Raw genomic sequence first — 27,780 nt, 5'->3', positions numbered from 1 at the left:
TTTTGGGGCAGGTTGAACCAAAATTCCTAAAATTATATATTAGAGAAAAACGAATTTAATATACGAATTTAGCATGCAATTTTAAGCGTTATCATTTACTTGGACTGTTACATCGAAAATTCATGTTTAACATGTCAATCTGGAAATATGCAATGATACTTGGAAATTCAAGTCTCACATTAAAATTCTCAAAACTTCATGATGAATCCGACAATTTAATTAGCATTGATCTAACTTAAAATTTAAGGGATTTTGTTTCAATATGCCTTAAAATCTTACAAAAACCCCGGAAAAACCCACAAAAACCCACAAAAACCCTCAAAACCCCAACCCACAAAAACCCGGGGTGGCGAACCCTGCTTAAGAGACCCGTTGGCACCGTTGTTGCAAGCATCACCTCATTTCATTAGTTCCTCGCTCTCTCTTTTCTCGACTAACGGGCCAATTTGTATGTTAGCACCAAGACAGTTAATATAACTATGCAAAGCAGACATACAGGACAGACGATGAACAACGAGTCTTGCTTCTGCCTGTAATCTCTCCCCAGCTGATTGTACATACCCCTGCCGGTTGAAAAATCATTTATTGTACAGACGTCATCATCCGCACTTTTTGGGGATAATTAGCGAACCACGCCCCCCAGTGTATTTTTAACGAAGAAATAATATTTTTAGTTGTGGAGTAAATACGAATATCACGTGTGTACATATTTACATACGTACAAATACATCTTGTGATCACTTAATAATTACAATTTAGCAAACTGATACGAACCTGGAAATATTAAAATCACCTTGGAATGGAATTAGCACATCAATCGAATTCCTGCCTCGTGGAAGATGTAAGTAATTATTCGTTTAATTCGTCCTTTTTTAGCTAAATTTTACTTGAGAGCTTTTACTGCTTAGTTTTTTAAGGGTAGAAATATTTAATTGGCATCGTACGTACATGCCTTCTAAAATTTAGTCGATTATGTAATAAGGAATGAATAAATAATTCATTAATTATTTAATAAATTTATGAATAATTAGAAAAAAATCTTACAATGGAGGTCTCCCAACGTATGCTCACAGACTTGGATCAAACTAGCGTCAATCGATCACAAATATAATTAGTATGAAATTTGCAAATCGAACTATCTGCCAATGTGCAGGTTTGGCGGAGATATTGGTGGAGATATTTTGGCGGGAAAAAATCAAAATTTATAGCAATTCGAATGGTAACCAACTATATTTCATGGTGACATATTTCGACACACATTATGCAAACAAAAAAACATTCAGTTTTCATGTTTCAATTTGGGGGCCCCGTTCGGGCCCGGTAATTCATGATTACGGCACTGCATCCCTGGCAGTCATGTGACGAAATCTGCAGCTGGATTAACCATACAACAGAAGGCTATAATAGTATCATTGCGGAAAGAGTCACACGGCCTCTAATGTAAGAGTACCATTGGTATGGATTTCGGTCTGGGCTAATTTTGTGCAACAAATTTCAAAAAAGGAAAACTGTAATTTTTTTGTAAGGTGACGTACCTATTTTTTGGTGGAATACGAATTATGCAAACAAAGAAGAAAAATTTTACGTTTTAAAATTATTTGAAAATTAGCCCGTGCCTAAATGCTTGCACAAATCCGTACCAAAGGTATTAATACCAGAGATGAGTCGGGACATAAATTTTTGATTTTCCCGATCCGTTTTTCGGGCTAGAAATACTCATTTTGACCCGACCCGTTGTTTCGATTCTCCAAAAAACCCTACTTTTTTCAAATCGGAGCGTACAAAAGTGTAGACAACAGGCTTGATGAGGAGTATAGAGAAATCCATTTTATAAGTCGATTTTGAGATGAATGAATAGAAATATGAATGATGAAAAAAATATTTATTTTCAAGCTTTGAATAAATTAATAATGAATATTTTGTATCAAATTTATTAACTGGACGAATTTCGAATTAATAAATATCAGCGTCCTTACTTCGATTAAACAATCATTATTACACATCAATTAATCCATATAATTAAATTGGTTCTAGGTGGTCATCCTGATTTGCAAATCGTTGTCCGTGAAAGACATTAAAAATGCCAGATTGGTCAGCAAAGTGTGGAATTGTGGGGCGTCATACCGATTAAAAGAGTTGACCCGACTTCACGTGGATTTCAACCCAAGAAACTTGGATATAAGTTTGATTAAGGAGCAATTAAATTTCTTCCCACACCACGTGTGCATCCTTCTCAGAGGGATGACGCGGATAAAGGCAGCAATGTTTTCACCGGAATTGGTTCCGTCGGGCCTGAATTTAAGAAGTTTGTGGATTTCGGGCTGCCCACGGAATAAGTGGGACGACCTGGTGGTGACGTTAGTTGGCGAAATGCTTGCCAATAGTTCCTCATCTTTAGAGGAAGTTAAATACTATGGTTACATCCGGCCAAAATTTGGGGAAGGAGTGGTGTTTAAAAAAGTGAAAAAATTGAGGGTTTATTCCCTCCAGTTGCGAGAATTGTCGCATATTTGTCGAATTTTTCTAAATACTTGTCCCAACTTGGAGCGGCTGGAGATGGATTATGCAGGGAACAATTTGTGGGTGAGGGATCCTGCACGGTTTCCGAGGTAGGTAAATTTGGAACTTTGAAAGTGGTTTAGTAAAGTTTGATTAATCGTTAAAAATAGTCATTCATTAACGCAGTCAGTGAGTAGTATACAAATTACAAATCAGAAACACCATCAATAAATTAATAGCCATCATAGCGGACATAAAAATCAGAACCCAGAAGAAATATTTCCAAGTAAAATTAGTTTCAGCATTGTTTATAGTTTTCTCAGATAACGAGCGTATTTGTGTTTTGTAGAAATGTGAAAAATTATTTTACGTAATGTATCTACGGATTTTACAAAGTGTGCTAGAACTGTCCGTTTATTTTAAGTTAAAATGCGTTTATGTTTCACGTCCTCCTCCCAATTCGATTTTTTGATTGGCTGAGCGAAATTATCACTACGACAATTTTAACCAATCAATAAATAGGATTTGGAGGAGGACGTGACAGTGATGTGAAGCATAAACGTCACTTTAGAAGACCAGAAAATTCATGAAGGCCTTTTTTTATATATTTCCCTCGTTTTTCCTATGATTTTCATTAGTTATATTTGGCATAAAAGGAATTTCATAATAAAATATTGCGGCAGTTCACGGAAGGCTTAGTAAAATTCGTAACTTGTGCAGTTACGAATGCAGTAATTCGTAACAGTTAGTCAAAATAATTTGACTAACTGTTACAAAATAAAATGACGCCCTTCATCTGAGCAAGTTTACAAAAAATTTGCAAGTTTATTATAAACATGAGTAAAATTCTGAAAATGTTTGTAAGTTTATGGAATTTTATAAAGTAACGAAAGATTACGTGAATTGGCTATCAAGTAAAATTTCTTACCCGTGCTTTCAGCTCCTTGACGAGTCTGATCTTCAACTCGGTATACCTTCAGGAAGCCTGGATTGGGAAGAATTTTGCCAAACAGCTTTACCTAAATTTTCCAAATCCTCTCCGAGTCCTGCATTTGAGTCAATACTGTGACGAACCGGAAATGCATATGTCGCTATATGACCTTCTACAAAAACATGCCAGTACCCTTGTCGAGCTGGGTGTAACCTTGAAGGCATACCACCGCGATCTGTATCTTCCTCCCCTGCCCGTTTTGGAATTTCTGGAAATTAACGTGGGCCGAGATCACGAACTCTGGTGGCTGGAGGAGGACGAACAGGGCGTGGACCGGGAAACGTTAGGCTATGCAAAATTCTTGCCGAAATTATCCCGCCTCCATTTAATGTGTGGTCAGCATGTGGATAGTACTTCTTTGGTGGATTCATTCATCCCAGTTGACCCAAATGAGTTGGAGGACTATGCCGGACCGGGTTGCAGAACTGTGAAGAATGTCGTTATTCGTGAAAATCTAGTGGATCCGGCAAGATTGAAAGATCGGTTTGAACAATACTGCTATTTGTGTAGGGTTTGGCCGGAAGCGGAAATAAAGTGGGATACGTTCCCTTAATGGCATTCAGTGTCCGCATGCATATTTTGGTGATTTTAGAAATGGCCAGGGCTGTGGTACTTAATTACTTTTGTACTTAATTACTTACTTAATTACAGAACTTGAAGTAATTAGTAATTGGTAATTGATTTCAATTACTCCGGTATTTGTCAAAGTAATTAATGGTCATATTAACAATCGAAAGGACGACCTCAACCTAAACTCATCCTCAACTTAGGATGAGGAGAGGTTGAGTGGCTCCTCAGATTTATTTGATATAAATAATGAAAATCGCTCCCTTCCTCAATTGAGGAGAACCTTGACCTCCACTCAACTCAGCCGCTATTATTTCCGCTCAGTTTTTTTTGCCCAATAACACAGTTCCCAATTTGTTTCGAACTTATTTTCATTTTAGCTCACTGTAAAGTATTTTTGAGCAAGTTTTTAATAATTTCGAGAACAATTAACATGTCACACAGTGATTGTGAAAGTGTCACAACCAATAAAAATTTGTCCATCGGGACAAAACTCACACCGTTTACTACGTTAGAAACAAAATTACTACAGAGGTCAACGCCGACCAACTTGGCGGGGGCGGCGCCAAGTTTGGAGATTTTTCGGCTCGGCGCGGCGCCTCAATGTTGAAGGAATAGGGAATTAGCTTTATCAGCGGCGGCGGCGCGTAAAATTCTATCGGCGTATGGCGGCGCGGCGGCTTGAGTTCGGCGGCGTTCACCACTGAATTACTACTCTCCCTCGTTGAAACTAAAAATAAAATTTTAGAAGAGAAGAAGACAGATTTTAAGACAGGTTTTTAAAATCGTAGGAAAAAAAAGCCAATCGCCATATTCATAATTGTAGTCCATGCGATTGTCGACCTATCATAAAAATGTCATCCAAATCCGTCCATAAACAAAACAGTTATGAGCCAGGGAACCTCGGCGACAGTCAAAAAACGCCGACTTTAGGGGCGTGGTTCTACGAATGGGTCAGATACAAACCTCCAGAAAAGGCTCTAAATGGTAGTCCCAGATGAGATCTACGTGATCCAGGAAGAACGGAGATCTTGAATCTGCCCCTTCCCAAGATATTAGCTCGGGAACATTGAAAATAATCATGTCGAAATTGGTCAAAACGGGTGAAATTCAACATGACGCAGAGCAGCGAAAATCGATATTTAGCTTCAGCTAGGCATTAAATGTCTGTCGCAAGTGAAATTAACCCATGTCGCAAGGGAACGACGTCGACATGTCGAAATTTCGACATGAAGCTAGAGAGCTGAAATTCAAAACGAACACTTCCATATTCTTCAAATTACATATTCAAGCACTTTTGACCATGTCGACAGCCTATGGCGTTAAACTAAATTCCAATGTTGAAATTTCGACATGCCAAGGCTGATATTTGGGGATGAAATTTTTATGGTAGGTCGACAATCGCATGGACTGCAATTTTGAATATGGCGATTGGCTCTAACTCCACTAGGAAAAAACCACACCCAAAGTGGGTGTGGTTCTTCGGAATATTTAGAAACAGTTGTTCGACCCCTCAGGGCTAGGATGATACAAAAATATCTCCTAAAAGTGCTCCTGGAAATTTGAGCGATAATTTGGTTGGATTTCCCATTGTGTAGATGGGGACATTAGCATTGTGGGATTAGGGGAGGGGCTTATTACGACGATTTTGCTCAATTTCTGGGGGGACTGTCCCCCTGCTTCCGCCACCACAAGTTTTTTGCGTTGGCAGCGTGGTGCGACGCGGCGTCCCAATGTTAAAATTAGAAATCAGATTTATCGGCGGCGCGTAAAATGCTACCGGAGTTCGGAGGCGATCATGGGTGGAATGTACTCACCTCTGGACTTATCGGAAAGATAAGTCTGGACTGATGAGGTCCGTTAAAAATAGCTATTTCCGTGTACATATGATACCGTGTTTTTAGCTTGACAGCATTGTACTACTCGAGAGGATTGTGCATATCTCGAAGTCTGGTCAGAGGCATTTTGCGACCCGAATTTGTCATTCCGGACGATAATTAAAATTTACAAACCATAAAAGTGATTTTTTGGCTAATAATACTGCTTTAACCACAAAAACAACGCTAAAATTGTATGTAAGTGGCCGTTAAGGAAGGTACATGAGGTACCTTGAGAATTGAGTGAAAAACTCAAGTTCTGAGGATTAGGTCAACCTTAAGTTTTCATTGTTTATATGGAGAAGTTGAGGTGAGGTTGAGGTTAAGGGTCACTTAAGGTCAAGGTGAGGTTGAGGTTGAGGGATCCCTAAGTTTTCATTGTTTATATAAATTAAGGAGCCACTCAACCTTTCCTCATCCTTAGGAAGCATTATTTATAGGGCCATAAGTACTTAAGTACTTGGAGGACCTGGAGTAATTAAAATTGGAAGTACTTAATTAGTTTGCCAAGTAGTAATTAGTAATTGAATACTCAATTACTTTGATCAATTACTTAATCGAACATACTTGGAATGAAATACGACAAGCCTCCCTCTCCCGAAGAACTCGAATTATGTAAATATATTTTGTTGTGAACGCTTTGGTCATCATTCCCATTCAGCTTTTGGACTTCAAGCTTAGTACAATTTTATATTACAATTGTTTCGACCACCTGTGTTCCATGAACTGCAAAAATTACTTCAGCAATCTCGTTAGTCAGATTCAGATAAAATACATTGGGTAGAAATGTACGCATTAACAATTTTAATGTTGTAATTGTGGGAAGAAAAGGCCATTATCTATCTGGAGTAAAGATCCACAGCAATTTTAAACTTTTGGATCATATAAGATGAACTGTTTGCTGTACCAAGATATTTATAAAAGTTTTATCCTATTCGGAAATGAATGTTTGGTCGAAAGTTAGCCTTTAAATAGCGTTTAATTAGTCTTAAGTATGAGAATTAAGTAATTAGTAATTAAGTAATTGACTTTCAATTACTAATAAGTAATTGGTAATTGAAAGTCAATTACATTCTCGCAAAGTAATTGTAATTGATAATTAAGTTCAATTACTGGACAAAGAAGTATTTGTAATTAGTACTTAATTCCAATTTTCGCAGTCGGAGTAAATTAAGAATTAATTACTTCCATTGGTAATTGAACAGCCCTGGAAATGGCTCCTTGATTTTGAAAAAATATTGGCAATCTTAGATTTAACTTTGAAGGAGCTCTATTGTTAGATAATTATTTTAAAATAAGGGTGAAGTTTACATTCACATATGAGTGTTTCATGTTGTGGAAGCTATTGTTTTTATGCATGCATGCACAAGAATACATGCACAAAAATGGGTGAAATGCAAGTTTTGCAGGGAAATATTTAGTTTCTAGAAATTTAAATTTTGGTACCCCTCAAATAGGGGTAGGATTGACAATGCGATGGTGTGAAGTGTAACCGTCCGATTTGGTTGAAATTTTGAAATTATGTGGTCCATGTAAGTAAAAGCAACGTTTCCCTGCAAATACGTAGTTATCGCTATTATTATCCACGCATGTACTGAAATGCATGGTTATTTTCAACAAAGTGCAGTCCTGTCTTAATTCGAAAAAGTAGTAGTATGTAGAATTATAATGCTAGAAACACGTATGTATGTAAGTGCACAACAAAAGCTAATAAAAGCCCCAAGTACAATTCTACTATAAAGAGGTAACTAATTGTGCATGATTATGCTGTGAGTCGAAATATGTATGCATATCTTCGCAATCTTATCAAATCTATATTGTGACTAAGCATACGTAAGTTGGCTCAAATTAAAATTAAACAGTTTCAAAGGATCATCTTGTACGAAATTCTTTATAATTTTTAGTATTTTTTGCCGTCCTATACACATTGCAGTTTTTTAATTTGCGGTGCGAGAAATGAAGGAAATTCACAAAAAAACGAAATACTGAAGTTGGACAAAAAATTTATCGACTTGAAAGTTTAATTCATACAAATATTTAAATAAGTCTTGTAAATTTCTGGACTGTTGAGTTAATTTTCCAGCAAATCGGCTCCAAACTTGGTCCAACTGCAACATTTTAAATAAGTCAGATTGGCCAATTTTGGTCAAAATGGTTTTTATTTTTACGGTGCGTGCAAAATATTGCTTGTTTAAAAACTCAAAATATTTAGTTGTAATCTGACGTATGTATTAAGCTTTTTAAATAGGGCAAGACACACCACTCAAGATTGAATCACTTCTGCATGCAAATCTTGACACAAAGCAGGATAAGAAGTACTCACCACGTATTTACATAGTTGTAGTTGTTTGTCTGTAGTATGCATGTACAGAGTGTGAAAGAGTGGTGGTGGGTTTACTTATTATGTAAATGTTACATAATGTACCTGTCGTCAAGCCGGTGGCATATATATGTATAATTACTTTGGTACATGGAATACTATGCAGCATGACTAAATAATATAAAGGCTGGTTAGCAGCTGGAAGGATTAATCTAAGATCCAAGACATTCGCTTCTGGCGAGACAATTTTTTAAGTACTGATAAAAAAAACAATTTACTTAATACAAGGTTTCGATGCTAGACTTGCATCATCGTCGGGAAATAAGTATTTACTTAGCATATGGATTTATTCATAACATAAGTAGAAAGAAGTTCGGTAATTTTACCAAGTTGTGGGGAAGAATTGAGTAAACACGACAACCTGATTTCGTAACAGTCCTGTTTTATTTTTATTTACATACCGAGCGGTCCAGAAACCAGGTAACAAAAGGGGCGAATTTTCGTCCAAATTTTTTCAATGCTAGGTAACAAATTGTCATTTTTCACAAAAGAAAAAAAGTGCCAATAAAATAATGTAATTTGGAAGGAACCATAATTTAATAAAATTTTAATAATTTTTCGGAAAAGATATAACCCGTGGTTACCTTATTCCTTGACCGCTGCGTACTTATTTACATACCATTTAATTTGTAATAATAAAACTTTTACAGGAGTCGAAATGTGTTCAGATGAAAAATACACGCGTATTTATTCTCACGGTTGGAATTGTGCAGTGTTTCCACTCCTCTCCGCAATTGTGCTGGGTTGTTTAATAATTGTTGGAAAATTGATCATAACCCCGAATCAGGATTCGCAAAGTGCAATATCACCTACTAAATTCCACTACTTTTTAAAAGGTCGGAAAGACGTAGATTTGACCAGGGAGAAAGTTTTGGCCCAGTTATCGTCATCCACAAGACCAAAAAGTGTTTATTTCTATATTCATGGATTCGACAGCGGTTCCCTTGAAGGGGCGGAATCACTCGTAGTTAAGGATGCCATCCTAGAAACTCAGCAGGTTTGAAGGTTTAATAATTACTGCTAAATATTAAAAGGGATTAAATTAACGACCCACCTAACATTAGGAATTTTGCCCCCTAAATTGTGCGAATTAACCCCATTGATTTTTGCCCCCACATAATTCTTTTTTTACCCCCTAAATATCAAACGAATCCCCCTAATAAAATGACCTGAGAAATACTGAAAATCAAGTGTAATTACATATACTCCAAACAAAGTTGAGTAAAATTTGCGATGACACAACGAGTTGTGCAAAATTTACCCGACGAAGGTAAAATTTAATCAAGGTTGAGCTAAAATTCTACAATGTTGGATAAATTCTAACTTTCATAGTGTAAATTTTACCCAACCAGTTGTGTCATCGCAAATTTTACTCAACCTTGAGTAAATTCTAATCAAATTTATTTACAGTGTATATTTAGATCGGAATTATCAAGGATAATCAAACTAATTAAAATTTAAAGATATTTTATCTTGCGGGATTTCTAAAATATTTCAATATTTTGCAAATTTAAATTTTGCGTAGCATTTTTACATATAAATATTCTACATTTGTAGGAGATTGATCTGGTTGTTGTGGTCGATTGGTGTGAAGAAAGCAGCCGAGGACTCTTCACCTATCCGGATACGGCGTCCTTCACCGTGCCTAAAGTTGCGGAACACGTGACCCAGGAGGTGAAATGGATTGAGCGGAATTTAGGAATTCCTCGGTCTCAAATTAACATGGCAGGCCATAGTTTGGTACGTATTCTTTATTTATACCCAGTAGTTGTAATTTTTGCAAATATGTACATTTTTTAGGGTGCCCACATTATGGGAAGAACTGGAGAATTACTGCAGGAAAGTGGGGGTGGAAAAATCGCTCGCATGACCGGCCTGGATGCCGCGGGGCCAATGTTTGACGATTTTTTTCCACAAGATGACCACAGACTTTCGAAAGGAGATGCCGATTTTGTGCTGTGTATTCATACAGATGACATATTGGGAACGACTAATCGCACCTTTTGTCATGAACATCGCTTCCCTGCAGTGGACAGTTGTGGAGTTGGTGGGTTTTGTTGTAGGCATAATTCCGCGAAAAAGTTGTTTGTTGGGTATCTCAACAATTGTGGCGGTCTTGTCAAGGAGGATGTGGGGACTGGGGCTTGGTACAAGTGTTGGAGGTGGCTCCTGAATAAAGTGCCGTTTAGAAATATTGTAATTACGGCACATTATTCGACATTTTTGTTAGTCCTGTATTTCATCATGTTAGGACTTATTGTCCTGTGTGTTACATCGTTCCTCTCGTGTTGCTTTGCTGCTCGGATTTGTCAATTTTTTCAGCACAAGGTAGCCTGTGGAGGGGGAGGATATGGTCCGGCAGCAAGGGAGGAGAATATTGAAATGGTGTAATTGTAGTTATTAAAATAAACCAGGGATTCTAAATATATTAATAAAGTACTTTGCGGTTTGGAAATTCGTTTTCAAACGATAAAAGTGGCAGTCATGAATTTTGCAATAGTTACATACATAATGTAAATTTATTAAATTTATTCCCGAATAAATAAGCATTATTCTTCTGATCTACTTTTAAAAGTAAAATTAGATTTATATTAAATATTCTTAACACTGACATTCTAAATTGCAATGAAAATATACGGTCGTCTAATATTAACTTGTTTTTTTTTTTCGCGCTAAAATTATTCAGGTAAGGTTATTGGTTACCAATAATTTAGTGTGGTTTTATCCTACGTCCATCGATGGGCGTGGGGTTGGCAAGTGACGTTTATTTCGGAATGATTCTTCCTAAATATTTATACCGACTGAAAGCTCGTCACATTTAAGGCGTAGACAAAATGTCGGTCAGGTTTCTTATTCTCACAGCCGGAGATGTATGCACAGTAAAACTTTGTTTACAATCGCCCTATATGTACAACTCTTTAGCCGTAGGTCAACATTGACTTATCTATTTGACATGTTTGATTCAGTAGAAATGAACATTTCTTCATTTATGTATGCATGTGCAGCTCTACCCTTTTCATGTTATTAAGTTCAAGTAAGAAATTAGTGACTGAGTGTCTGAAAACACTCTTAACAATTAAGAAAAAAATGTTTTTTCCTAGATTCAGTTAAACCACGCGAAATCGAATCCTAGCTTAGGTACCCTCTTCTCCTCTTGATTAGTAATTAAGGGACAAAGTTCCTTTATGCATGCGTCAAAGTCGTCCATCCTTCCGTCCGTGACATAAAATCCTGCAGTTACAAAATTTCAAAACCAGTTTTGACTTCGTAAATCTAACAAGGGAACCTTAAGTACTGTCCCATCTCGATTTCCTTTCGGATAGTCTTATTTGATAGATAATTTAGTGTAACTTAAACTTTGTCATAGAATATACGGTGCAAAATCACGTTGTCGCGAAATATTTGGCGAGAGCTGGTCCAAAACGTGTCATTTTTCCAATGCTTTTAACATAGATAACAGCCCTCGGAATGATGAATGAAATGAAGTTTATAAATTATATACCTGTCTGTAATTTCATGCTGATCACCAATATGTAAAAACAACTATGCAAACATTTGCAATTTTTTAAATTGCGAAATTCTGCAAAATTTTCTAAATTTGAATTTCGTCATTTTTTGACATTGCAATAAAATTTAAATGTTAAACTTCCTTTAAGCATTATAAAAAAGTTTTAAAAGCCCAATTTTTCCTTACTTCAACACAATGGACCAAAATTTTCAAAAATTGAAAGTCACGATTTTTCGTGGAAAATAATAACATGATGAATGCCAGTCTATTTAACGTATTCTTCAAAATTGTTTGCTAAATTCACTTTTGCAAGTTGTAATAAATTCTGTAAATTTGTATCATCAGTTTTTAACATACTCAATAAAAGAACTTTTCTATTATAGAAATTCTATACCTACTTCCAGATTTTAAGCTTTTTGGAAAACTGGAAAAATTTTCATCTGGGAGGGACCCGATAGGGTCCCTTCAGTATGCTATCTATATACGACGTCGTATGACAAAGTTTAAGTTACACTAAATTATCTATCAAATAAGACTATCCGAAAGGAAATCGAGATGGGACAGTACTTAAGGTTCCCTTGTAAGTCAAAAATTTTGAGTCAAAATTATTACAGACGTTCTTATCTATGCAAGGTCTTGGTTTTCCCTAATTGCCAAGTTGCACCGCATACACAAGCGAGAGCAGACGAATGGAAAACCGCTCAATTTTTAAGGGTGCATCCAATTTATATATGACGGGAATGAAATAGTTTAACACAGAGTGTAATTCTTATCATTGAAATGTTGTCGTCTATCCTGCTCCCCTATTTGAGACGTACGTTTTCTACTGCCGACCGCTATTCGTGGTTGTCCTTCACGTTCGACAAGGATAAGGAAGTCGTTACATTGCGACAGGGACGATCCGCTAAGTTGGACCGCCTATCCTTTCTGACCTATCTGATCCATGTTGCTCATCAGGCGTATGGAATCCTGTGGCGGTTGTGGCACAACTCCGGTTCCAGCGACGTGACGCAAATAATTTCTGCAATGTTCTGTCTATCCTATGTCGTCACGTTGGTTATCGGCCTGTACTGGGAGGCTGATCAAGGAGTCCCACCTTTGCTGAATGTGATCACAAAACGTTCAACGGGCCAAGAAGCGGCAAATGGTGAGGTCGAGGACTACAGATGAAATAATCATTTCAAATTAGAATATTTAATTCTTAGGAATCAACCCTGCCCGCCTTACGGTTGGGAAGACGGTTCACCTACCATTCAGATTAGGGATCCCGGCAGCACTAATTTCAATCAAGAAAGACGTCATTAAGTACCATTCGAGCAAAAGTAAGATTTATAACGCGTTCAATCTGTAGTAATGATAATGAAAGTTAATATAAAGTTAATCTCTCCATTCCCAGATTCTTCAGAAAAGGCGCGAGTCATTGTCCGGAGCATAACGCAGGTCATGTTTCTCAACATGGAAATTGCCCACTTGATATTCCCCCTCGTTATTGCCGCCCTTGTGCTGTTCATCCCATGCCAGGAGCCCTTCCTGGGTTCGATCCTCCTTCATCGGAATTCTTGCCAGGCTCCCGGACCACTTATCCGCGTAAGCCTGGCTACCCTTGAATTTGCCGCAATGCACTACATGACCATGGGTTTGGGCGTGTCTGCTGCTTGTGTCTTATTTGGAGGAATGATCCACCTCTGGCTGGAATGCTCTGTGTTGTTTGAGGTCAACCGCGTAAAGCTAACCGGAACATATAGAGGGCTCCAAGTGTACGAAAAACTGCTCAACTCTTGCATCCAGGGTCGCATATTTCCCGTCACCATGTCGATCAGCCCCCTGCTCGAAATTCTGGGTGCGTTTGCCTGCATCCGCCTCCGTGAGGGGATGAACCCCCTGGTATTTTCATTCGTCGGAATGGAAACCCTGATGGTCACGGCCTTCACGTGGATCCTCTTTTCCGGTGCGGGCAAGATATTCACGGGCAGTGCGCAATGGTTGCGGGATTGTAAGGCGGGGACAAGTATGCGGTTAAGTAGAAAGATATTGGCTTCTTTGACACCACTGAAAGTAAGGTTTGGTCAGAATTTTGTAGATGGATTGACCCCACTTGTGGTACAACAGTTTTGCACGGATCAGTTGGTTAATTTACTGCTGCTGTTTTAAAAAATTGTGAAATTTATACTGAATGCGAGTTTTATTTGTACCTATGTACGATGATTAATTTATGTATCATTTACTATATACTTAGGGTTGACATGACGTATAAATCGAACTTATACATACATAATTATAACTTATAAACTGTACGTAGGTATGTACGCCAGACATTAAATTATAATTTTATGTAAACCTCTGGCAACCGTTTTAACTATAGGTTATACTTTATACGTCATGTCAACGCTAAGCGTGTACTATCACATAATATGTTTATTATGTTTATAAACATATTATGTTTACTAAGTTTTCAAAATCAACAATTTGCAAAATTCATTATACATAATTGCAGTGGGCCTGTTATTTAGTAAATGTAGCTTATCTGTCGTAAATATTATATTACAGGTAAATATTATACACATTAAAGTGTGTGGTCAATCCACAAATAAAAATGCTAGGAACCCAGTTGACGTCTTATCACTTACATCAGTTTATACTTATTCCATAAAAATGTATCATCTTCACAACCAAACAACGTTTGCCATGCTGTTTGCCTTTCGCAGTACGTAGTATGTAAATGTGTGTATGTAGTGGAGCACGTAAATTCAGTTAATTGATCGACTGGTATGCATATAGTCATGCAGGCAAGTTAAAGGTGATCGACAAACATGTTTAATAAAGGTAAATATTTGATTTAGGCTGGGAAAGTGAGATCAAATTACCTAGACCTTCATGCGTAATTTCTGGTTTGATGTTTTGTAAATATTTAAGGGTTAAATTTAATGCACCACCCAATAAGCTGAAATCTACCACAAATTTTAGCTGAATTCGCCACCGAATGAATTTTTTCCAACATTAGCCTTTTTAGCCACCGATTTAGATGGTGGTTACCACAAATTTAGATGATTTGCCATTACCATATTTAATGAGCATAGGATTATAAAAGCAATATAATTTACAATAATATGATTTATTTATTTGTATAATACCTCTGTATACATGTCTCTTTTATAAATACACCTGAAATTAAATAACCTAAGCGCTTTTTTAGCTTTCGCAACCCTACATTCTTACGCTTTTGACCAAATGGAACGGTTTTGGCTTCTGGTCTAACATCGAAACGCGTATTCTGAACTTCTAAACCAATTATTTCCTTGCGTCCATTTTTCCAGGTCTTCCAACAGAAATTTATTTATAACAGAAATTAAAAATTGCTAGATGTCTCTCCAGCCGTAACGGCAATACTGGTTGGGTGAAAAGTTCGGTTTTTTAAGAGACCCCCACTACTAGCACAGGAAACCAGAGTGTAATCGGATCGATTTTTTTAAATCCGATTCGATCCGACTTGGTCGGATCCTTATAAAATCCGATCCAATCTGACCTGGTCGGATCCTAAAATAATCCGACCCAATCCGAACTGTCGGATTCGGATTGGACTGGATTAGTCGGATTAAATTCGATAGCCTACTGTTCTATAGTATAGTCGGATTGATGTTTTTTCAAATCCAATCCGATCCGATCTGATCCGACTTGGTCGGGTCATAAAAAATCCGATCCGATCCAACTTTATTGGGTCAGACAAAATCAAGCCAATTCTACGCTGTCGGATTCGGATTGGATTAATCCGGTAAAGTATATCTCCTAGTACTCTCTAAAGGAATATTAGACGCAACTGGGCTTGAGTTTCTAAAATTTGGGAGAATTTTCCTCAGAAAGAGAGTATTCGGTATCACTGGTCTAATTAAAAACTTGCGAATACGTCATTTCTTTGGTTTTAAAAGACGTTGTTCAGATAGATATATTTTAACTGCAGGACAACTGTAAGAGTAGTGATGACCACCCGAAAGGTAATGCATACGTCACTTCTCCTGCCCAGTCTAGTCAATGATATACAAATATATATATATATTTGTATACACAGCCTATGTATACAAATATATATGCTGCATGTACCTGTGTAACACAGGTACATGCAGCAATAAGGTTAGCAATCAGGAAATTAGCATGATTTCTTGAGATTAGTGTGCTTATATTTTTGTACAAATATATTACCCATGTTTTTCGTCATTAAATGTGGTGATGGCAGCTCATCTAAATTTGTGGTAACCACCATCTAAATCGGTGGCTGAAAAGGCTAAAGTTGGAAAAAATTCATCCGGTGGCGAATTCAGCTAAAATTTGTGGCAAATTTCAGCTTATTCGGTGGTGCATTAAATTTAACCCAATATTTAAAAAACAAATGACGAAATGCAAACCCTCACAATCGGGTATTTTTACAATTTGCACTTTTTTATTCATCACCAAAATTTAAAACCAGATTACTGGTTGTATGCGCAAATGAAACCGAATATCGAATAAGTGCATAAACCACAACAATGCGACACATTAGTGAATGGAACACATGACACAATTCCTGGACCGCAGGATCGCTGAAAAATAGATAAATAACTTGTCAAAATCTAATTTCAATCGTACATAAAACCAAAAAATCAAACCCTACTTACTTGGACTTCCTTGGCTCCCACGGAGTCATCCACTTCAATGGACATGGATGCCGCGTTGATTACCGTGACCGCCAAAATGGAGCAAATTATTGCTGAAAAAAATACCTGGGATTTTACCGACATGATTTTGCGACTTATTGAAACGGATAAAGTTGATCTGCGTGGTCGTGCAATCGACAATCCTTTATATTTGACCACGTCCAAGTAGCTACACCCATCGCGTATTGTAAGATTAAAGTTCACAATTACCAATTTGATAAAGAAAACAGGGAATCGTAATTAAATCTGTGACAACTTTATTACACGTGTGACATGAGTGATTGTGAAATTCGAGTATCGCCTGACAATCGTGACATGATGGAAATTTTATTATTTTGCTCATTCCAATGCAATTCCCAGTTAGTAACACGAGATCGACGAACTTATAACTGATACGGTATTATGGTATCTGTAATTTTTAATTACAGATGTACCTAGTCAGGTACGAAATTCTTTGATAAACCTTTTTTACTGCAGAAAAATAACGGGTAAGAATTTTTAATTAAAATTTTCCACATGGATGCATAATATACCTGTGTATAATATAAAATTACTAAATATCCAAATTTCCTCTTCTGGAGCACACAAACTTACAAAATCTGATGGTAAACTGATCGCCTGGATTACGCACGGTTTCCTGTGGAAACTTATCCCAAGCCCTGCGTAAATTTAACAAGGAAAATTAAAGAATTTGCACTAAGCAAAAATCATACATACCCCTGGAAAATGGAAAACGTCGAAGATCTCATCCCCCTAAGTCCCCTAAGGTTTGGATTTGAATTAATCTGGTGGAGAAAGCGAAACCCTATTTTTCTCTAGAAGGGGTTACAGTGCAAGCCAAGAATTACAAGGGACACTAACGACCTGTCGTTTGAGCCAGGGTACCCACTATGTTTTTTAGAATCTACTAGGACCCCAGATGAAGGATTCATTCATATTTCCGTGTAAAACTTATATTTGGCGCCATGGCGTGGCGCTAAACTTAAAAATTTGCATTTTCGACCAATTTCAAACCCCCATAACTTTCGCAGTTTATGTCGGATTTTTAAAATTTTATGCTTAAAATGATCAGAAAAGTCGAAATTTTAGAGAAAAAAATCAAAATAAAAAAATTTTAATTTTTGAGATATTTTTAGTATTTTTTCGACGAACCCGAAATTTCGAAATTTTGCGAAAAGTTAAAAGCGATAATTTTGGAGAAAATTTCATAGAATACGAAAGTTGAACTCCTTGTCATGATTTTTGTAAAAAATTTTGAAAATCCGTCCAGGATTTCAAAAGTTATGGCAGTTTTAAAATGAAAAACCATCAAATTTGGCGAATTTGGCGCCACGCCATGGCGCCAAATATGAGTTTTACACGGAAATATGAATGAATCCTTCATCTGGGGTCCTAGTAGATTCTAAAAAGCATGGTGGGTACCCTGGACTCAAACGACAGGTCGTGAGTGTCCCTTGTTAGTGTAAAACCTTTGAAGTCCGGCCTATTGAAAAATAGAAACTGAATTTCTTAAAAGGTCACGGCTCAGCCATATGGTGCAAAAATTGTCCAAAATTGACTCTGAGCTCATTTCATCCATTTTATTTGGTCACAAAAATTCCACTGGTAATAGAAGACCTTAATCATCTGGATTATGACTTGCGGCTTAAAATTGAGACCATGGTCTGCTCTAAAACTTCCACTGGTGCAGAAGTTCTCAAATTTTGTTTCTCAACGCTTGTGACCATTTTCCGGTAGAAACCGCGCGTGCTCCAAGCGACCGGCCGTCCATCAGATTTCTCAAGCGTGTGTACTCCGGGAGAGGAAATTTGTAAAGGTAGTATTTTTATGTTATACACAGGTATATTATGCATCCATGTGGAAAATTTTAATTAAAAATTATTACCCGTTATTTTTCTGCAGTAAAAAACGTTTATCAAAGAATTTCGTACCTGACTAGGTATTTAAAAAGGATTGGTTGCACTTATGTAAATGTGTTCATACTTACTGTACTAGCGTATGAGCCCGTCTCACGCCGGGCGAGAGTTGATCTGATTCTCGTAATTTCACAAATTATATTTTTTTAGATGTTTATTAAATGAAAGTTTTTTGAAGGAAGAAAAGCAATTTGTAGCGAATATTAGGTGAAAAACTGAAAAACAAAATCCGAAATTAATTTACATGCTAAGCTAATTAACCGGATCAAACTCACATACGGAATTAGCTTCAGCGAGTTATCAATACTAAAAATTGGGTAGTTACGTGTGTGGTGGTGTGTTACCAGTTGAACTTGGCGTTCGTATAGCACATTGCCCCAGACGGGCTTAGCATGCCCCAAACCCATCTACTCGGGTTACTCAACTTGTTTGAGGAGAATTTATACGTTAATTCTCTTTATATTTAAGTATTTAATTTCTCGCCAGCGATTATTTTCAATTTATTATTTCACCCCAGTCATCGCGTTTGTTTTATCTCATTTCATCCGAACCAAGCAAATGACAGCGCGGAACACTTATTTTCACTCTATTTTATCTATAGCTCAAATGTCACCAAAAATCTTATCTAGCCCCTACTACACCCCCTGGTGGACGGTGGTTATCTGGAGGTGATGGCCAGACGGTGGTTATTTTGGGGGTAGTTGACGGACGCTGACTATCTAGAAGTGGTTGTCTGATGGTGATTATCTTGAACATAAATTTGTGTTAAATCGAAATTTTTGAATTTTTGCGCCATTTGAAGCGTGACTTTCACTTCCGTTTCGGAAAATTTGTTTTCACTTTCGTTACAGAAAGACATTTCCAGCTTATAATATAGATTGATCTGTACTCACGTTCAGAATATGTCTGTGTACGTATTTATATTTATATTTATATATTTCTTCTCTTTTTTGGAAATTAGGTCACGGTGACCGTTTTTAGGTCAAAATCCACAGCATGTCAAATTTGCCTGAGAAGTCAAAGTCTCGCATGGCCCCATAAATGGGGTATCGTTGGAAAGGTCTTGACAAGAGGATTAAGAATATATATACTTTGTGGGGTGTATGACCACTCCTTGGTGTTCCAGAGTCAGAACAATATTTTTGAGTTTGTCCAATCTATTTCTATGTTAGATCCCCAATCTGCTGCTGTGTTAAAATCTGTGGAGACTGAAAATTCCTATATATTGCCTCTAGAAGATCAGGGGGTGGTCATATACCGACAAAGTATATATATTTAGAATCCTCTTGACTAGACCTATCTAACGATGCCCCATTAATGGGGTTATGTGAGACGATTTTCGAAAAAATTTGAAATAATGCACTTTTGGACCTAAAAACGGTCACTGTGACCTAATTTCAAAAAACAGAAAAAGACCCGCAATTGTATTTGCCCATTGTAGGCTGATGTGAAATTTGGCGCCCCTGCGTGCAATAGCGGCTGCGTAAAGGTGGTATCTCAAGGGAAGCCACACCCCCTACTATCATTGAAACCGCAAAAATTCGGAGAAAATTATTTTTATGCATATTTTAAGATCCTCTAACACATAGTTGAAGGATTTCAAAAAAATCAATTTTCGACAGGTCCATTACCATAACTGGAAATCAATCAGGAAATCAATCAGGTCCATTACCATAACTCATGGAGTAACCCCTCATTAACTTAAAAAATGTGAACCGAGGTCGACAGATTGAATACTAAATAAATCATTGGAGTTGACTACACTTCAATAATGAATAATCAACTTTAATTCCAATTACTCAAAGACAAACAATAATTACAACAATTAACTTTGTAATTTTAACTCAACATAAAATTGCTACTTGCACACACGCACGTTCACAACTCAACTCTCAAACTCGAACTCAAAACTCATACTGACTCCTTTTTCACACACTGCGTAAAAAACGAGGGAAGCATGCCCAGTAGGTGGCATGCTCAACATAAAATCTCAATCATAACCAACTTATTATAAAATCATAAAATATCTTATCATAATGTCCAACATACCCCACCCAGTGATTACTTTGTCTTTCCCGCTAGCAACAACAACGACGCGGTCTGGGACGAGCAAAAATCCTGAATTACAAGTGGCGTCAGGGCATCCGCAAAGTTTGATCCAAACTCACCTCTTAATGGCCTGAATGATGACACAGCTTTCATCTTCCACTTACTGTTTCGAATTTTGTCATCCTTCACAAATTTAGTGATCCATCCCACCGATATAGTATTCACCCTAGCAGCACCCACAAATACGAGCATATTAAACACAACACAATCCACATACATTCCGACATACATTGGGAATGCAGCGAAACTAATTTTATCGTGGAGTTGGATCATGGAAAAGCAGAATGCAATTTGTAGTATCGGCAGTGTCCAGGCTACAATTGGGAATATTCGTTTTTTGAAACAATCATTCAACAACTTTTCGAGGACTTGAATTTCGCGGAACTTAGAAATTTCCATGCGGTCGAATTCAATTGCGCGGTTGCATTCCATAACCACGTATGCAATACCGGGTAGAAGACCGTCAATATTGTAGAAGGTTCCGGCAACAAATATTTGAGTGAAGGATACAGCCTCAACGATAGCGAGTCCGAGGGACAGTCCAGACACGCGACTAAAGTTCTGCCTCTGCTGACAGTGGTCCAGAGGCAGAATGAAGGACCCAAGAAATGGGGGCATGCACGGATTGAATAAGACGACAAGGCCTAGTCCAACCGGAAGTAGGATATTGGTTGTACTCATCATTTTGAAAAATATTTGGAGAAGTTTCAGAAACTTTTGGTTGAAGTTGGTATCTGCAATTGTAATAGTACTGGAGAGGTTAATATGTCTGAAATATCTATATTATAGGCTGGAAATGTTTGTCTGCAACGGAAGTGAAAGTAATTTTCCGTGACGGAAGCGGAAGTGGAGAGAGTTTCACTTCCCTTGCCAACAGACTTTTCAGTTAACAATATAGATACAATAAAAACAAAATTCGGTGGAACTATGAACAATCCCACTTAATTTTCATGAAAATCAAATAAGCCCGTCGCCCGGTGGGAGACGGGCTTATACGCTAGCTAAAAAATTACGGGATTTTGCATTTTGTGCACCTTTTTGAATTTCTTGGCGTGTTATACAATTATGCAGACTCAAAAGGGCAAGATCTGGTTCCCATGACCACCACAGTCCAATACAGATGATATTAAGGGTTGTGAAGGATGCGGATTGTGCTCTCTCCACGACTCCCATCGTCTTAGTAAAAATTGAACATATTTGAAAAAGGACGTAGAACGTGTTCAAAACTAAGAAAAGGCGAACAATATTTATTCGTTTCTTGGAATGTAGAATGATACAGTTCTCTTGGGGACTCCATCTGAAAAAAATACAGGCAAACAAAGTCCCAATTTTTGTTTGAAATTTTACTCTGAATCACAACCTCCTTAGTGGTCAACAAATGGTCGGATGATGTCATTTACTTTACATTGTAATTTGGAAAGACTTTGTTTTATTCCAAGTGGTCAAAATCCAACAAATAAAGTTTTTATACGGACCGTCTATATAAAAGGAAACCATGCAGGGAAGTTAATATTGTATGTAGGATATCCAACCAGTATAAAAATCATGTGGCGACTTCTGCATAATATTTACGGCACACTTAGTCGGCATAATGATTTATGCATAAAAAATTGTTAATAATTCTGCATAAATTTCTGGAGAGTATAAGATTCTACATAAAAGTTTATAAACTGATATTTTTATGAAGAGACTTTTCTTCATACAAAGTTTATGGCTAGAATTATCTCTTTTCTATAGAAAAATCTTAGCATAATTATGCATAATACTGCACAGTTTATGCACAAATTACCCTGCATAAATTTTTGTGCATAAAATCCAGCCAAATTGCTGCATAAAATCCGTTAAAATTTTTATACGGGAAGGCTCTTTAGATTATGGAGACATTAAATAATCCCTGGGGAAATTGTATCTACAGGAAGTGCTGAATTCCTAATCACATACAACGCAATGTTTCAAAAATGTATGCGAAGGAGGTTGGTTTGCTAAAACATGTTGCAAATGTTGTTTTGATGAGGTTCAACATGTCGGAAATGTAATAGAGAATATATGCACAGTCATGTAATTTGCTGGTTGACTTAAATATTTAATTATTTTTTGGTTTGCCTTGTTGTGAAATTTTTAGCAGATACAGATATGCCATTTACCGTGTTATCTAGCACTTGACATATCATAAACCATTTATGTAACCAATCTGGATGGAGGGTGAGATAGAAATTACTGTATCTTCTACATTATAAGCTATAAATGTTTGTCTGCAACGGAAGTGAAAGTAATTTTCCGTGACGGAAGTGAAAGTAATTTTCCGTGACGGAAGTGAAAGTGGTGAAGGTCCGTTGCCAACCGACATTTCCAGCTAATAATATAGATACAATACAAAAATAATTCGGTGGAATTATGAAATACTAGGGTTGCCGCGGGTAACGGGTCGGGTACCCGTTACCCGCATACCCGCACGATTCTTGCGGGTACCCGTTATCTGCGGGTAGCAAGAACTACCCGCACGGGTAACGGGTAGTTCAGTTTTTATTTAATTTTCGACATAAATCAGTTCACAAAGAAAGTTAGCAGCAACTTAGTCCATTTACCTATAAAAGTGACAATTTATTATTTATCCATTTCAAAATTTGCTATTTGCCATTTGCCAGCAACTGGCGTTTATAGCGAGCGTGTTTATTCGGAGGTCACAGAAGCCTACGGCAGCCTCAAATGCTTATCACATCCCGAAAATGCAGAGAAATTATTGTTTCTCAAGCATAATTAGCCTAAAATATCAATAATAATTTGTCCTGTATTAGTGTCTATTTATGTTATACTGACGAGATTTTAATTTGTGCTTTGAAGGTGAAAACCTCAATCCGACTGAAAGCAAAAATTTTATTCGTAGACAATTTTGTATTGAAAACTTCATTGAAATCAAAGTTTAAAAAATCAAACTAAAAATTTAACCTTTTCTCAAGGTATACACGAAGATTGTCTAGCGAGAATATCAGAAAGTAAAGCCAAAAGTTTGGAATCGTGTGATACTTTCCGTTGAATGTCCACTTTAAAGAAAAACATTGGAGCCAAAGTTCAATTTTTAAGTAAATGATCTGCATCTTTTGCCTCCACTGGACGAAGACCATGGTTGATGGTGGACTTTGAACTCTCCCCCCCATAGTTTTCTTTAAAGGGAATGTAACGGAAAGATCAGTGATAATTCATAAGTTTTGGCTTAATTTTTTTTATATAATTTGCTAAGAAATCCTGGCATAGCTTGAAAAAGGTTGCATTGTAAGCAAAAAGTCTGGTTTGAGAATCATCTAATGATATCTAGCAAATTATGGCATTCGTAACCTGCACAGCATTATCTCAAACTACTGAACATCCCAAATTAGCAAATAATTCGTTAAATTTAATTAATTCTGAAGGTTGGTTAGTGTTTAAATTAATTCTCATAACGGGTAGCGGGTACGGGTAGTTGTGCTGCGGGTAGCGGGTCGGGTAACGGGTAGCGTTTTCGCTACCCGCGGCAACCCTATGAAATACCACTTAATTTTCATGAAAATCAAATAAGCCCGTCGCCCGGTGGGAGACGGGCTTATACGGTAGTATAATATATACTGCATTTATTGACACATTTCCTGCATGGAAAACAACTGGAAGATAAGGGTTGGGTTTTGGCAAGTTTGTCAGATTATGGTTCAATTTTATAAATATGTAGTTACATTTCCGCCTCAGTATTCGGGAGTACCTAAAAACATATATAAGTCAATCCTTCGAATAAGTACATTGATGTGTTTGGAGAGTATACATACACGTATTCTAAAATTTATTTAACCACTTTAGACGTACATAATTAAGTAATTGAACACGATTTGCGCATTGTTCTTGTGTATGTACATAGGTTAAAGAAACTGTTAAAAGACTTGCAATTAATACGTTTCAACATTTCGGCATATCCTAGTTTTATGGAAAAAATCCTCATAACTGTAAGTCCGTCCTAACCGGAGGCCTTGACCTTGACAGCTGAATTTTGCACTTTCCGGTAGGAGATTCAGTATACTTAAACATGCGATATGTGCGAATGTAGATGTCCAATTTAATATCCAAGTTTTACTGAATCCTTGTCAATCAGCATGAATTACTTCTTTACAAGGTTTGCATTTACTTGGTTCATATCAAAGTCGCTACATATAAATAGGTATGAATAATTACTTGTGTAGATATGTATGCAAGTACATATTTAACCTCATTATGACGAAATTCGTCAAATTTATGACGTATTTCATAACACGTCTCAAAGAGACCAAATAAGTCAAATTTCATATTGCACAGGTTATATCAAAATTTGATTGACTCTCGGACCAGGATTTTTTTGTATTCTTCGAAAAAAAACTGCAAGCTTGACAACTGGTCGAAATGATTACTGGTCTTTTATTGGGAGGAGCAATTACTTCCGAGCTGATGTGTTTACGGAATCAATATGGTACTCAAGGGAGACGGGGTGACAAATATGTAAAGACAAATATGTAACCGACAAATATGTAAAGACAAATATGTAAAAGACATTTATGCCACCCGACAAATTTGTAACCCGACACATATGTAAACGATCAATATGCAAACGACAAATATGCAACAAATAGGATTTCGCGAATTTTCAAAACGACAAATTACAAAAAACGAATTAAAAATTAAAATTGAATTTAAAAATTAATAATAAAATAACAAATTATGAGTTAGGTTAAATTTACTTCATCAATATCGGTTAACCGGTTGACTCCGAGGGGACATTTAGGGGGGTATTGGGTAGGACTGTGGTACAATGTGCCAAGTTTTTGAAATAGCTGAAAATTTGGTAATTAATTACTCAGTACTTAGAAAGAACAAGGATGAGTTTAATTTTGAAAATTATGTTTTGATTATTAAAGTTAAGTGAGTTAGTTGAAATTCGGTTTTATGGTTAAAATCGAATTGTTTCGAAAATACGATTGACTAATCCGAAATATATAGACGAAATCCTATTTATTGCATATTTGTCGTTTGCATATCGGTCGCTTACATATTCGTCGGGTTACATAATTGTCGGGTTGCATAGATGTCATTTACATAAATGTCGTTACATAAATGTCTTTTACATATTTGTCGTATCACCCTCAAGGGAGGTTTTCTTTTAGAAGTATGTCTGGTTACATTGAGGTAAATCCAGAGTTTGTGCCTGTTCTCCCATAAATTTAGTACGTATTAAATGTATTTATTTATGAAATGTCCGGTGAAAGAGAGTGTTAAGTTTCCCCATGTTTGTTTACCCAGTCAAACATTAATTTTTTTATTTATCAATAAGCATAGAAATAGGAAAATTTAATAACTGAAAATAGAATTTGAGTATCTTTTTTTGTTGCAAACTGAGAGCAAAAAATTCATAGGAAGTTGCAAAATAAGTTTGCCACCCAAAAGGGAACATTCCCAACTGCTTGTCGTGTCCGGGCGTGCATTCATTTTGTGCTGGTCAAAATAGCTTGACACTTTTTTTCATCCGACAGTCCATACATGCGAGAATCGCAATATGCAAAGGGGCTATACAAAAAGTGTGTAATCGATTCGAGAGGGGTTAAAGGTCCAGGGCCCCATTTCACCAGAGCTCCGGACGCCATACTCCACAAAGAATTGTGGATATGTGGAGTGGAGCGTTTCACAAACGTAGTATTTTGTGAAGTGCAGAGTCAGATTCTAGGGAGTGCGGAGTGAAATTAGACCTTCCCCATTTCACCAAATTTTACTCCGCGAACGGTCATCGCAGTAAACTCTGCACTCTACATCTTTTTTTGCAAAGTGCTTGGACACTACAATTGGCTTTTTAACCCGTGTCAGGGCTTATGTACGTCACGTCCGTCTCTCTGTCTTGCGATAACCGTCGTAAAACTAATCCGCTCGACTTGAAAGTAACCCAAAAGATTCGCTCAAAATTATGCAAGAAAAGAAAGCATGAACTGCATCAAGAAGAGGAGGAAGAAAGTGAAGAAGTTTTTATGCCCAAGTCCTTATCCACCACGTCATGGAAAAGATGCTCCTTAATCTTCAGAGAGGACAGAATCCCCAACGGCTGTTACATATATCTGGATGTGGAGAAAGTCAGCCTGAGACGTCAAATCAACCCCCTACTAGAGAACAGCCTCGTGGCAGTCAACAGAATGGATCACGAGATACGATTTCGATGGGAACGACGAATGACAAATGCAAACGTGCATTTTCAAGCTGGAGTACTAGTCGGTCTCGTCGATGAAAAAGGGGTCATCATTTTGTATGCAGTCATTAATTGGCATGAAGACCAGGTGTGCCAATATCACGAGTCTCTGAGCGAAATAACACCAGCTATGTTAAGTGGTGGTTATGATTTAGGCTTAATTCAGCATCTCATACGCAAATGTTTGAAAAATAATTCATTGGTAGTACAGAGTGTCGATGGAGACCTCAAGAGTTTATTAGTTTGCCAAGAAGCGCATCGATATGAAGATTTAACAGATTTTTACAGCGACGGACATAACCAAGCATATGGTTTGAAGGCTCTAGCTTTGGCATTGTTACCTGACAAAGGTTTCCAGGAATCAGTTCACTCTGTCCTGCAAGATGCGAGGATTACGCGGAAGCTGCACATAAAGAAACTTGAAATGTTATCCAATAACTGTGTGCCTCCTTTTTTTTCTTATAACAGGCCAATCCGTGTCAAAACCACAGGCGAATGCAGCTGCCCGTGAGTAAAGCAACAAGTCAAGAGATGAAAGGTCTCCTCTTCCTTCCGTTGTAGTTGTAAATAATTAAGGGGTAGTAACTAAACACTCGTGTTAATTTTATGTGTCTCGTCCTCCGAGCAGGCTGAAAAATATTACAAACGATCTGCAATTTGTATGTTAGGAAAGCTAACTAAGATCACGAGTTTTTCATTTTTTCTGAATAAGTGTAAGCAGTTTGTGTTTTCTCGTACAATCCTAACCAGAGATAATAATAGATAATACGTGACATATGATAGATAAGATTATGACAAATTTATGAAGCGTTAAGTGTCCATGGGTTTTTATTTTTCTGAAAGGCTTCTCAGTTTGTGTTTCCAATGAGAATTGGAAGTAGTTAAATATGAGTAACATAATTTTAGTTGTTATCAAGTTCCATACTAGAAACACAAATTGAAAATTCGATCATGTAAAATCCTAATTTTAGATACAAGTTATTTTCTCATTACTTATGAGTTTTATTGTTTCTGTGTGGATGTGT

General features: G+C 37.0%; 2 protein-coding genes and 1 long non-coding RNA gene across 6 annotated transcripts; 2 read left to right on the top strand and 1 right to left on the bottom strand.

Moving 5' to 3' along the window:
- The first annotated feature begins 523 nt into the window (after window positions 1-523).
- LOC118439041 lies at window positions 524-7,668 on the top strand. The gene is made up of 3 exons (XM_035860058.1): window positions 524-841; window positions 2,035-2,609; window positions 3,440-7,668. The coding sequence occupies exons 1-3, from the start codon at window positions 800-802 to the stop codon at window positions 4,041-4,043; spliced, it is 1,221 nt and encodes a 406-aa protein (XP_035715951.1). The 5' UTR covers window positions 524-799; the 3' UTR covers window positions 4,044-7,668.
- A 729-nt stretch (window positions 7,669-8,397) lies between these two features.
- On the top strand, window positions 8,398-10,894 carry LOC110860123 (phospholipase A1 VesT1.02). Of its 4 annotated transcripts, none has more exons than XM_035859996.1 (4): window positions 8,398-8,661; window positions 8,965-9,311; window positions 9,872-10,054; window positions 10,115-10,894. In XM_035859996.1, exons 2-4 carry the CDS (start codon window positions 8,973-8,975, stop codon window positions 10,703-10,705), a joined length of 1,113 nt encoding a protein of 370 aa, XP_035715889.1. In that variant the 5' UTR covers window positions 8,398-8,661; window positions 8,965-8,972; the 3' UTR covers window positions 10,706-10,894. The 4 variants fall into 4 exon arrangements, with proteins under 4 accessions (XP_035715889.1, XP_035715888.1, XP_021964877.1 ...); XM_035859995.1 differs by having other exon boundaries at window positions 8,398-8,689; XM_022109185.2 differs by having other exon boundaries at window positions 8,398-8,734.
- Window positions 10,895-16,232: 5,338 nt separating this feature from the next.
- On the bottom strand, window positions 16,233-16,673 carry LOC110860176. The gene is made up of 2 exons (XR_002548916.2): window positions 16,469-16,673; window positions 16,233-16,393 (listed from the first exon to the last, which is right to left on the bottom strand). It is a non-coding gene; the product is annotated as an uncharacterized LOC110860176 (long non-coding RNA).
- Between the last annotated feature and the right edge of the window lie 11,107 nt (window positions 16,674-27,780).

This window comes from Folsomia candida, unplaced genomic scaffold, assembly GCF_002217175.1.
Source record: "Folsomia candida strain VU population unplaced genomic scaffold, ASM221717v1 Fcan01_Sc029, whole genome shotgun sequence".
NCBI classification, from domain to species: Eukaryota; Metazoa; Arthropoda; class Collembola; order Entomobryomorpha; family Isotomidae; genus Folsomia; species Folsomia candida.
Note: the sequence above shows the minus strand (reverse complement) of the source record. Positions and strands in the feature narration are given on the sequence as shown.